Source organism: Oncorhynchus gorbuscha, unplaced genomic scaffold, assembly GCF_021184085.1.
Source record: "Oncorhynchus gorbuscha isolate QuinsamMale2020 ecotype Even-year unplaced genomic scaffold, OgorEven_v1.0 Un_scaffold_877, whole genome shotgun sequence".
Taxonomy (NCBI): Eukaryota; Metazoa; Chordata; class Actinopteri; order Salmoniformes; family Salmonidae; genus Oncorhynchus; species Oncorhynchus gorbuscha.
In genome coordinates, this window is record NW_025745859.1 from 230,915 (window position 1) to 244,277 (window position 13,363).

The window sequence follows — 13,363 nt, forward strand, 5'->3', positions numbered from 1 at the left end:
TGACCTGACTGTCCTGACACTGTCCTGACCCTGACCTGACTGTCCTAACACTGACCCGACTGTCCTAACACAGACCCGACTGTCCTGACACTGACCCGACTGTCCTGACACTGACCCGACTGTCCTGACACTGACCTGACTGTCCTGACACTGACCTGACTGTCCTGACACTGACCTGACTGTCCTAACACTGACCCAACTGTCCTGACTGTCCTGACCCTGACCTGACTGTCCTGACCTGACTGTCCTGACACTGACACTGACCTGACTGTCCTAACACTGACCCGACTGCCCTGGCACTGACCCGACTGTCCTGACACTGACCCGACTGTCCTGACTGTCCTGACCCTGACCTGACTGTCCTGACACTGACCTGACTGTCCTGACCCTGACCTGACTGTCCTGACCCTGACCTGACTGTCCTGACCCTGACCCGACTGTCCTAACACAGACCCGACTGTCCTGACACTGACCCGACTGTCCTGACACTGACCTGACTGTCCTGACACTGACCTGACTGTCCTGACACTGACCTGACTGTCCTAACACTGACCCAACTGTCCTGACTGTCCTGACCCTGACCCGACTGCCCTGGCACTGACCCGACTGTCCTGACACTGACCCGACTGTCCTGACTGTCCTGACCCTGACCTGACTGTCCTGACACTGACCTGACTGTCCTGACTGTCCTGACCCTGACCTGACTGTCCTGACCCTGACCTGACTGTCCTGACACTGACCTGACTGCCCTGACACTGACCTGACTGTCCTGACACTGACCTGACTGTCCTGACACTGACCTGACTGTCCTGAATCTGACCTGACTGTCCTGACACTGACCTGACTGTCCTGACACTGACCTGACTGTCCTGACACTGACCTGACTGTCCTGAATCTGACCTGACTGTCCTGACACTGACCTGACTGTCCTGACACTGACCTGACTGTCCTGACACTGACCTGACTGTCCTGACCTGACTGTCCTGACACTGACCTGACTGCCTGACACTGACTGACCCTGACCTGACTGTCCTGACACTGATCTGACTGTCCTGACACTGACCTGACTGTCCTGACACTGACCTGACTGTCCTGAATCTGACCTGACTGTCCTGACACTGACCTGACTGTCCTGACACAGACCTGACTGTCCTGACACTGACCTGACTGTCCTGACACTGACCTGACTGTCCTGACACTGACACTGACCTGACTGTCCTGACACTGACCTGACTGTCCTGAATCTGGCCTGACTGTCCTGACACTGACCTGACTGTCCTGACACAGACCTGACTGTCCTGACACAGACCTGACTGTCCTGACACTGACCTGACTGTCCTGACACTGACCTGACTGTCCTGACACTGACACTGACTGTCCTGACACTGACCTGACTGTCCTGACACTGTCCTGACACTGACCTGACTGTCCTGCCACTGACCTGACTGTCCTGACACTGACCTGACTGTCCTGAATCTGACCTGACTGTCCTGACACTGACCTGACTGTCCTGACACAGACCTGACTGTCCTGACACTGACCTGACTGTCCTGACACTGACCTGACTGTCCTGACACTGACACTGACCTGACTGTCCTGACACTGACCTGACTGTCCTGACACTGACCTGACTGTCCTGATACTGACACTGACCTGACTGTCCTGACACTGACCTGACTGTCCTGACACTGACCTAACTGTCCTGACCTGACTGTCCTGACACTGACCTGACTGTCCTGACACTGACCTGACTGTCCTGAATCTGACCTGACTGTCCTGACACTGACCTGACTGTCCTGACACAGACCTGACTGTCCTGACACTGACCTGACTGTCCTGACACTGACCTGACTGTCCTGACACTGACCTGACTGTCCTGACACTGACACTGACCTGACTGTCCTGACACTGACCTGACTGTCCTGAATCTGGCCTGACTGTCCTGACACTGACCTGACTGTCCTGACACAGACCTGACTGTCCTGACACAGACCTGACTGTCCTGACACTGACACTGACCTGACTGTCCTGACACTGACCTGACTGTCCTGACACTGACCTAACTGTCCTGACCTGACTGTCCTGACACTGACCTGACTGTCCTGACACTGACCTGACTGTCCTGAATCTGACCTGACTGTCCTGACACTGACCTGACTGTCCTGACACTGACCTGACTGTCCTGACACAGACCTGACTGTCCTGACACTGACCTGACTGTCCTGACACTGACCTGACTGTCCTGACACTGACCTGACTGTCCTGACACTGACCTGACTGTCCTGACCTGACTGACCTGACTGTCCTGACACTGTCCTGACTGTCCTGACACTGACCTGACTGTCCTGACACTGACCTGACTGTCCTGACACTGACCTGACTGTCCTGAATCTGACCTGACTGTCCTGACACTGACCTGACTGTCCTGACACAGACCTGACTGTCCTGACACTGACCTGACTGTCCTGACACTGTCCTGACACTGACCTGACTGTCCTGACTGACACTGACCTGACTGTCCTGACACTGACCTGACTGTCCTGACACTGACCTGACTGTCCTGACACTGACCTGACTGTCCTGACACTGACCTGACTGTCCTGATACTGACCTGACTGTCCTGACACTGACCTGACTGTCCTGACACTGACCTAACTGTCCTGACCTGACTGTCCTGACACTGACCTGACTGTCCTGACACTGACCTGACTGTCCTGACACAGACCTGACTGTCCTGACACTGACCTGACTGTCCTGACACTGACCTGACTGTCCTGACACTGACACTGACCTGACTGTCCTGACACTGACCTGACTGTCCTGACACTGTCCTGAATCTGACCTGACTGTCCTGACACTGACCTGACTGTCCTGACACAGACCTGACTGTCCTGACACTGACCTGACTGTCCTGACACTGACCTGACTGTCCTGACACTGACACTGACCTGACTGTCCTGACACTGACCTGACTGTCCTGACACTGACCTGACTGTCCTGAATCTGACCTGACCTGACTGTCCTGACACTGACCTGACTGTCCTGACACAGACCTGACTGTCCTGACACTGACCTGACTGTCCTGACACTGACCTGACTGTCCTGGTCCTGACACTGACCTGACTGTCCTGACACTGACCTGACTGTCCTGACACTGACCTGACCTGACTGTCCTGACACTGACCTGACTGTCCTGACACTGACACAGACCTGACTGTCCTGACACAGACCTGACTGTCCTGACACTGACCTGACTGTCCTGACACTGACCTGACTGTCCTGACACTGACACTGACCTGACTGTCCTGACACTGACACTGACCTGACTGTCCTGACACTGACCTGACTGTCCTGACACTGACCTGACTGTCCTGAATCTGACCTGACTGTCCTGTCACTGACACAGACCTGACTGTCCTGACACTGACCTGACTGTCCTGAATCTGACCTGACTGTCCTGTCACTGACACAGACCTGACTGTCCTGACACTGACCTGACTGTCCTGAATCTGACCTGACTGTCCTGACACTGACCTGACTGTCCTGAATCTGACCTGACTGTCCTGACACTGACCTGACTGTCCTGAATCTGACCTGACTGTCCTGAATCTGACCTGACTGTCCTGACACTGACCTGACTGCCCTGACACTGACCTGACTGTCTGAATCTGACCTGACTTTCCTGTCACTGACACAGACCTGACTGTCCTGACACTGACCTGACTGTCCTGACACTGACACTGACCTGACTGTCCTGACACTGACCTGACTGTCCTGACACTGACCTGACTGTCCTGAATCTGACCTGACTGTCCTGACACTGACCTGACTGTCCTGAATCTGACCTGACCTGACTGTCCTGACACTGACCTGACTGTCCTGACACTGACACTGACCTGACTGTCCTGACACTGACCTGACTGTCCTGAATCTGACCTGACTGTCCTGACACTGACCTGACTGTCCTGACACTGACACTGACCTGACTGTCCTGACACTGACCTGACTGTCCTGACACTGACCTGACTGTCCTGACACTGACACTGACCTGACTGTCCTGACACTGACACTGACCTCACTGTCCTGAATCTGACCTGACTGTCCTGACACTGACCTGACTGTCCTGAATCTGACCTGACTGTCCTGACACTGACCTGACTGTCCTGAATCTGACCTGACCTGACTGTCCTGACACTGACCTGACTGTCCTGACACTGACCTGACTGTCCTGACACTGACCTGACTGTCCTGACACTGACCTGACTGTCCTGACTGTCCTGACCCTGACCTGACTGTCCTGACCCTGACCTGACTGTCCTGACACTGACCTGTAGCTCCACCCCCTGCTCTCTGTAAGTGTTGGACAAGTCTACGGGCCAAATGTCCCAAATCAGTGATGAAAAAATCTGCACATTGGACACAGTTCCTTGTTAGTTGTGGCATCCCAGTCTGTTGACAGACACTACGATACCATCCTATGGTACGTGCATCAGTCCTCGAGAGATTATGACACTAAACTCTGTTTCTGTTGCTCTACTTCAGGGTAGCTCTGGAGAGGCAGGTCTTCTTGGAACAATAGGATCTGCTGGTAAAACAGTAAGTCCAATTCAAATCCAAGTTGATTTAAAATGCATTTCAAGTTGTCCATCCAGTAACGACCTGTTCACTGTGATGTCTCTGTGTAGGGAGAGCAAGGCAAAGCAGGAGGTCTAGGACCCGTTGGACCCATTGGTGGACCGGTGAGTATCCTGTCATTTATTATATTTCCCAGCAGGCAAAGCTGTTTTTATGACGCCATCACAACCAGATTACAACTGGTAGTAATTGGGTTATAATGATGTCGGTGATGTCAATGCAACCAGTTTTGCCATTTTAATGTCCTTTATCGTGCATTAATGTGTAATAAAACAAACCTCTTCTTCTCTCTTGTAATTCCCTTTGACACCTCTCTAGGGAGACATCGGAGTACAAGGACCAGCCGGCCCACCGGGCAAACCAGGGTCCAGGGTGAGTTATTGTTGTTGTCTGGTTGCTGTGTGATGCTGTGTGTCTTCGTGTCAGGTATAATATAAGGATTAACGAAAGGAAACATACTTTGTAACAACGACTCAATGATGACAAAGTTAGGCTGGAACACCAAGATGAGATGAGATGAGATGTGATGAGAGGAGAGAGAGAGAGAGAGAGAGAGAGAGAGAGAGAGAGAGAGAGAGAGAGAGAGAGAGAGAGAGAGAGAGAGAGAGAGAGAGAGAGAGAGAGAGAGAGAGAGAGAGAGAGAGAGGGAGAGAGAGAGAGAGAGAGAGAGGGAGAGGGAGAGAGAGAGAGAGAGAGAGAGAGAGAGAGAGAGAGAGAGAGAGAGAGAGAGAGAGAGAGAGAGAGAGAGAGAGAGAGAGAGAGAGAGAGAGAGAGAGAGAGAGAGAGAGAGAGAGAGAGAGAGAGAGGAGAGAGAGAGAGAGAGAGAGAGAGAGAGAGAGAGAGAGAGAGAGAGAGAGGAGAGAGAGAGAGAGAGAGAGAGAGAGAGAGAGGAGAGAGAGAGAGAGAGAGAGAGAGAGAGAGAGAGGGAGAGAGAGAGAGAGGGGGAGTGGGGACCTGGCTGTGGTTACAGAGAGTGGGGACCTGGCTGTGGTTACAGAGAGTGGACCTGGCTGTGGTTACAGAGAGTGGACCTGGCTGTGGTTACAGAGAGTGGACCTGGCTGTGGTTACAGAGAGTGGACCTGGCTGTGGTTACAGAGGGTGGACCTGGCTGTGGTTACAGAGAGTGGACCTGGCTGTGGTTACAGAGAGTGGACCTGGCTGTGGTTACAGAGAGTGGACCTGGCTGTGGTTACAGAGAGTGGACCTGGCTGTGGTTACAGAGAGTGGACCTGGCTGTGGTTACAGAGAGTGGACCTGGCTGTGATTACAGAGAGTGGACCTGGCTGTGGTTACAGAGAGTGGACCTGGCTGTGGTTACAGAGAGTGGAGACCTGGCTGTGGTTACAGAGAGTGGACCTGGCTGTGGTTACAGAGAGTGGACCTGGCTGTGGTTACAGAGAGTGGACCTGGCTGTGGTTACAGAGAGTGGGGACCTGGCTGTGGTTACAGAGAGTGGACCTGGCTGTGGTTACAGAGAGTGGACCTGGCTGTGGTTACAGAGTGGGGACCTGGCTGTGGTTACAGAGAGTGTTGACCTGGCTGTGGTTACAGAGAGTGGACCTGGCTGTGGTTACAGAGAGTGGACCTGGCTGTGGTTACAGAGAGTGGGGACCTGGCTGTGGTTACAGAGAGTGGGGACCTGTCTGTGGTTACAGAGAGTGGGGACCTGGCTGTGGTTACAGAGAGTGGGGACCTGGCTGTGGTTACAGAGAGTGGGGACCTGGCTGTGGTTACACAGAAATTCCCTAGAGAATAGTTCTGAACGGAATCTCAGGATCTCACACAGAGGCTATTTTCACAGTAAGGAGAGAATGAGGGCCAGGGCCAGCTGGCTGAAAGAGCCTTCTGTTGCTTTGGCATTCCTCACACACACACGGTCAGCAATCAAAGGTGTGCCCAGCACAGAGAACAAAGAGACACACACACACACACACATAAGCATACAAAATAAAAATTGCAGCCAGGTTTTTAGAAATTCCCTTTCTTCTGTGCATGTTTTGAGTCACGACCCTGATATAGCCGTCTCATGAACAGTTAATTCACCAGTGTATGTTGCCCTAATGACTGAAGATCTTGTGGTTAGTTTCTCCATACTCTGCTGTCTTATCTGAGGTTTCCACTACTTTCTGCTGTCGTGTTCTGTAGGTTTAGATATTTACATACAGTATTCCATTCAGCAGAGGCTTGTAATCCTACAGTCATGCGTACATACATGTTACATATGGTCTGTCCCAGGAATCTAACCCACAATCCTTGCACCGCAAGCACCTTGCTCTAAGGACATACAGTAGTGTGGTGTTGACCTCTGACCTCCTTGTTGACGCTCTTCCTTTGTTTTGTAGGGACCTAAAGGAGATCTTGGTCTTCCTGGTGTTCCCGGACCCCCAGGCCTCCCCGGAGTGAAGGGAGAGAGGGTAAGATAAGAGGACGTTCTATTCTGACTGGTATCTATCCCCTCTGTAGAGACCTGCCGTCTGGTGGGGAAACAATCACTGATATTATACAACTAAACATACTACTGATATTATACAACTAAACATACTACTGATATTATACAACTAAACATACTACTGATATTATAAAACTAAACTACTGATATTATACTGTATAAATCTACTGTATAACTTTACATAGTAGTATAACTAGTGTTGTTGTCTAACTGTATACATCTACTGTATAACTTTACATAGTAGTATAACTAGTGTTGTTGTCTAACTGTGTAAATCTACTGTATAACGTTACATAGTAGTATAACTAGTGTTGTTATCTAACTGTATAAATCTACTGTATAACTTTACATAGTAGTATAACTAGTGTTGTTGTCTAACTGTATAAATCTACTGTATAACTTTACATAGTAGTATAACTAGTGTTGTTGTCTAACTGTATAAATCTACTGTATAACTTTACATAGTAGTATAACTAGTGTTGTTGTCTAACTGTATAAATCTACTGTATAACTTTACATAGTAGTATAACTAGTGTTGTTGTCTAACTGTATAAATCTACTGTATAACTTTACATAGTAGTATAACTAGTGTTGTTGTCTAACTGTATAAATCTACTGTATAACTTTACATAGTAGTATAACTAGTGTTGTTATCTAACTGTATAAATCTACTGTATAACGTTACATAGTAGTATAACTAGTGTTGTTGTCTAACTGTATAAATCTACTGTATGACTTTACATAGTAGTATAACTAGTGTTGTTGTCTAACTTTATAAATCTACTGTATAACTTTACATAGTAGTATAACTAGTGTTGTTGTCTAACTGTATAAATCTACTGTATAACTTTACATAGTAGTATAACTAGTGTTGTTATCTAACTGTATAAATCTACTGTATAACGTTACATAGTAGTATAACTAGTGTTGTTGTCTAACTGTATAAATCTACTGTATAACGTTACATAGTAGTATAATTGTTTAACTGTACTGTAGTTGAAAGATTTTCAATAGTGAACTGGTTTCTCCTCCACTTCAGGGAGAAGCTGGCGATGGAGGACCTAAAGGGGAGCAGGTAAGAAATCCATCTTTTAAAATGTCTGTTTATCTCTCACAACAATATCTGGCTGCATCTTAAAGTCAATGTGATACTCCAGCAGCAGAGTGTGGATGGGCCCTTTCCAGTGTCAGGTTTTACTAGTCGTATGTTCAGGATACACATGGTAGACACTGTCTGACCAAAGGCTTACTGGCAGGTTCCTTCTGGACAACGCAACAACAATAAGAAATAAGAAAAGATCAGAAAACAACATAAAACAAATGGTTTAGTAGATTTATAGTCCAACATAGTAGAATAACAATGTATAGTCCAACATAGTAGAATAACAATGTATAGTCCAACATAGTAGAATAACAATGTATAGTCCAACATAGTAGAATAACAATGTATAGTCCAACATAGTAGAATAACAATGTATAGTCCAACATAGTAGAATAACAATGTATAGTCCAACATAGTAGAATAACAATGTATAGTCCAACATAGTAGAATAACAATGTATAGTCCAACATAGTAGAATAACAATGTATAGTCCAACATAGTAGAATAACAATGTATAGTCCAACATAGTAGAATAACAATGTATAGTAACATAGTAGAATAACAATGTATAGTCAACATAGTAGAATAACAATGTATAGTCCAACATAGTAGAATAACAATGTATAGTCCAACATAGTAGAATAACAATGTATAGTCCAACATAGTAGAATAACAATGTATAGTCCAACATAGTAGAATAACAATGTATAGTCCAACATAGTAGAATAACAATGTATAGTCCAACATAGTAGAATAACAATGTATAGTCCAACATAGTAGAATAACAATGTATAGTCCAATAGTAGAATAACAATGTATAGTCCAACATAGTAGAATAACAATGTAATGTATAGTCCAACATAGTAGAATAACAATGTAGTAGTAACAATGTATAGTCCAACATAGTAGAATAACAATGTATAAACATGTAGAATAACAATGTATAGTCCAACATAGTAGTCCAACATAGTAGAATAACAATGTATAGTCCAACATAGTAGAATAACAATGTATAGTCCAACATAGTAGAATAACAATGTATAGTCCAACATAGTAGAATAACAATGTATAGTCCAACATAGTAGAATAACAATGTATAGTCCAACATAGTAGAATAACAATGTATAGTCCAACATAGTAGAATAACAATGTATAGTCCAACATAGTAGAATAACAATGTATAGTCCAACATAGTAGAATAACAATTTATAGTCAATGTATAGTCATAGTAGAATAACAATGTATAGTCCAACATAGTAATAACAATGTAAGTCCAACATAGTTAACAATGTATAGTCCAACATAGTAGAATAACAATTTATAGTCCAACATAGTAGAATAACAATGTATAACAATAGAATAACAATATAGTCCAACATAGTAGAATAACAAACAACATAGTAGAATAACAATGTATAGTCCAACATAGTAGAATAACAATTAACAATATAGTCCAACATAGTAGAATAACAATTTATAGTCCAACATAGTAGAATAACAATGTATAGTCCAACATAGTAGAATAACAATGTATAGTCCAACATAGTAGAATAACAATTTATAGTCCAACGTAGTAGAATAACAATTTATAGTCCAACATAGTAGAATAACAATGTATAGTCCAACATAGTGGACTAACAATGTATAGTCCAACATAGTAGAATAACAATGTATAGTCCAACATAGTAGAATAACAATGTATAGTCCAACATAGTAGAATAACAATTTATAGTCCAACATAGTAGAATAACAATTTATAGTCCAATATTTACACATGTTTTGGTGGGCAAGTGGTTAAATTGTGCTGTATTTAGCAATCATAATAAGAATCTGGTAGCAGCTGTTGAGATGTGTGAGTAGCATGAATGTATATATGTGTGTGTGTGTGTGTGTGTGTGTGTGTGTGTGTGTGTGTGTGTGTGTGTGTGTGTGTGTGTGTGTGTGTGTGTGTGTGTGTGTGTGTGTGTGTGTGTGTGTGTGTGTGTGTGTGTGTGTGTGTGTGTGTGTGTGTGTGTGTGTGTGTGTTTCTAACTTACCCTTGGCATTTGTTATATCCAGAAGAGTGATTTTACCCCAAAATAATTTATATTGGTGTGTGTGTGTGTGTGTAGGGGGGACAAGGTTCTGAGGGAACCTCTGGAGACAAAGGAGATGTTGTAAGTTATCACTCCAGCAAGGATTCATTGCATCCAACCCAACCTCACATTGGAGCCTTTTAAACAACCCGTTTTAACTCCACCTGAACTAATCCTCTGTGTTTCTCTCATTTGTATAATAGGGTGACCAAGGAGAAGCTGGACCCAAAGGAGTGGTGAGTTCTGTACTCTTCTAGAAACAGTTCCATGTCTCCAACCAGGAATATAACATTGAGACAGTTTATCTGCACCCATAGAGTGTTAGTAGTAGTGCTAAGTGGTTAACCAACATTTAGGGGGTTTTCAACGTTTAAAAAAACTAATTGACTGATGTTGTTTAAATTATTTGAATTCTATTTCGTTCGAGCTCCATGTGCAGTTTCTGTAGAGATAAATCAGAGCCTGAAGTGTATTTGGAAACAGGCTCAGCTAATGAATGAAGCCTGAAGTGTATTTGGTAACAGGCTCAGCTAATGAATGAAGCCTGAAGTGTATTTGGTAACAGGCTCAGCTAATGAATGAAGCCTGAAGTGTATTTGGTAACAGGCCCAGCTAATGAATGAAGCCTGAAGTGTATTTGGAAACAGGCTCAGCTAATGAATGAAGCCTGAATTGTATTTGGTAACAGGCCCAGCTAATGAATGAAGCCTGAAGTGTATTTAGTAACAGGCTCAGCTAATGAATGAAGCCTGAAGTGTATTTGGAAACAGGCTCAGCTAATGAATGAAGCCTGAAGTGTATTTGGAAACAGGCTCAGCTAATGAATGAAGCCTGAAGTGTATTTGGAAACAGGCTCAGCTAATGAATGAAGCCTGAAGTGTATTTGGAAACAGGCCCAGCTAATGAATGAAGCCTGAAGTGTATTTGGAAACAGGCTCAGCTAATGAATGAAGCCTGAAGTGTATTTGGAAACAGGCCCAGCTAATGAATGAAGCCTGAAGTGTATTTGGTAACAGGCTCAGCTAATGAATGAAGCCTGAAGTGTATTTGGAAACAGGCCCAGCTAATGAATGGAGCCTGAAGTGTATTTGGAAACAGGCCCAGCTAATCAATGAAGCCTGAAGTGTATTTGGTAACAGGCTCAGCTAATGAATGGAGCCTGAAGTGTATTTGGAAACAGGCCCAGCTAATGAATGAAGCCTGAAGTGTATTTGGTAACAGGCTCAGCTAATGAATGAAGCCTGAAGTGTATTTGGAAACAGGCTCAGCTAATGAATGAAGCCTGAAGTGTATTTGGAAACAGGCCCAGCTAATGAATGAAGCCTGAAGTGTATTTGGAAACAGGCTCAGCTAATGAATGATGCCTGAAGTGTATTTGGAAACAGGCCCAGCTAATGAATGGAGCCTGAAGTGTATTTGGAAACAGGCCCAGCTAATCAATGAAGCCTGAAGTGTATTTGGTAACAGGCTCAGCTAATGAATGGAGCCTGAAGTGTATTTGGAAACAGGCCCAGCTAATGAATGAAGCCTGAAGTGTATTTGGTAACAGGCTCAGCTAATGAATGAAGCCTGAAGTGTATTTGGAAACAGGCTCAGCTAATGAATGAAGCCTGAAGTGTATTTGGAAACAGGCCCAGCTAATGAATGAAGCCTGAAGTGTATTTGGAAACAGGCTCAGCTAATGAATGAAGCCTGAAGTGTATTTGGAAACAGGCTCAGCTAATGAATGAAGCCTGAAGTGTATTTGGAAACAGGCTCAGCTAATGAATGAAGCCTGAAGTGTATTTGGTAACAGGCTCAGCTAATGAATGTAGCTTGAAGTGTATTTGGAAACAGGCTCAGCTAATGAATGATGCCTGAAGTGTATTTGGAAACAGGCTCAGCTAATGAATGTAGCTTGAAGTGTATTTGGAAACAGGCTCAGCTAATGAATGATGCCTGAAGTGTATTTGGAAACAGGCTCAGCTAATGAATGAAGCCTGAAGTGTATTTGGAAACAGGCTCAGCTAATGAATGAAGCCTGAAGTGTATTTGGAAACAGGCTCAGCTAATGAATGAAGCCTGAAGTGTATTTGGAAACAGGCTCAGCTAATGAATGAAGCCTGAAGTGTATTTGGTAACAGGCTCAGTTAATGAATGAAGCCTGAAGTGTATTTGGAAACAGGCTCAGCTAATGAATGAAGCCTGAAGTGTATTTGGAAACAGGCTCAGCTAATGAATGAAGCCTGAAGTGTATTTGGAAACAGGCTCAGCTAATGAATGATGCCTGAAGTGTATTTGGAAACAGGCTCAGCTAATGAATGTAGCTTGAAGTGTATTTGGAAACAGGCTCAGCTAATGAATGAAGCCTGAAGTGTATTTGGAAACAGGCTCAGCTAATGAATGAAGCCTGAAGTGTATTTGGAAACAGGCTCAGCTAATGAATGAAGCCTGAAGTGTATTTGGAAACAGGCTCAGCTAATGAATGAAGCTGGAGTGTATTTGAAACAGGCTCAGCTAATGAATGTGTAGCTTGAAGTGTATTTGGAAACAGGCTCAGCTAATGAATGATGCCTGAAGTGTATTTGGAAACAGGCTCAGCTAATGAATGTAGCTTGAAGTGTATTTGGAAACAGGCTCAGCTAATGAATGATGCCTGAAGTGTATTTGGAAACAGGCTCAGCTAATGAATGAAGCCTGAAGTGTATTTGGAAACAGGCTCAGCTAATGAATGAAGCCTGAAGTGTATTTGGAAACAGGCTCAGCTAATGAATGAAGCCTGAAGTGTATTTGGAAACATGCTCAGCTAATGAATGAAGCCTGAAGTGTATTTGGTAACAGGCTCAGTTAATGAATGAAGCCTGAAGTGTATTTGGAAACAGGCTCAGCTAATGAATGAAGCCTGAAGTGTATTTGGAAACAGGCTCAGCTAATGAATGAAGCCTGAAGTGTATTTGGAAACAGGCTCAGCTAATGCAAGTTTTGAGCAGAGTAAGACAGCTAAGGAGGTCGGGCCACAGGACGAGATCTCCAAGGTCATCCATTTCATGCCTGTAACATCAGGGGTTTCTGTCATCCAAAACGAGACGACATCTCCGCAATACAATCTTCCGGGTTTTTC

At 44.9% G+C, this 13,363-nt stretch overlaps 1 protein-coding gene across 1 annotated transcript in view; it reads left to right on the forward strand.

Moving 5' to 3' along the window:
• The window catches only part of LOC124020694 (collagen alpha-1(IX) chain-like), a 53,060-nt gene that overhangs the window by 24,928 nt on the left and 14,769 nt on the right, over nucleotides 1-13,363 (forward strand). Inside the window, 7 exon segments of the mRNA XM_046335943.1 lie at nucleotides 4,543-4,596; nucleotides 4,686-4,739; nucleotides 4,954-5,007; nucleotides 6,980-7,051; nucleotides 8,126-8,161; nucleotides 10,300-10,344; nucleotides 10,467-10,499. Of these exon segments, the coding sequence (XP_046191899.1) occupies nucleotides 4,543-4,596; nucleotides 4,686-4,739; nucleotides 4,954-5,007; nucleotides 6,980-7,051; nucleotides 8,126-8,161; nucleotides 10,300-10,344; nucleotides 10,467-10,499 (348 nt within the window).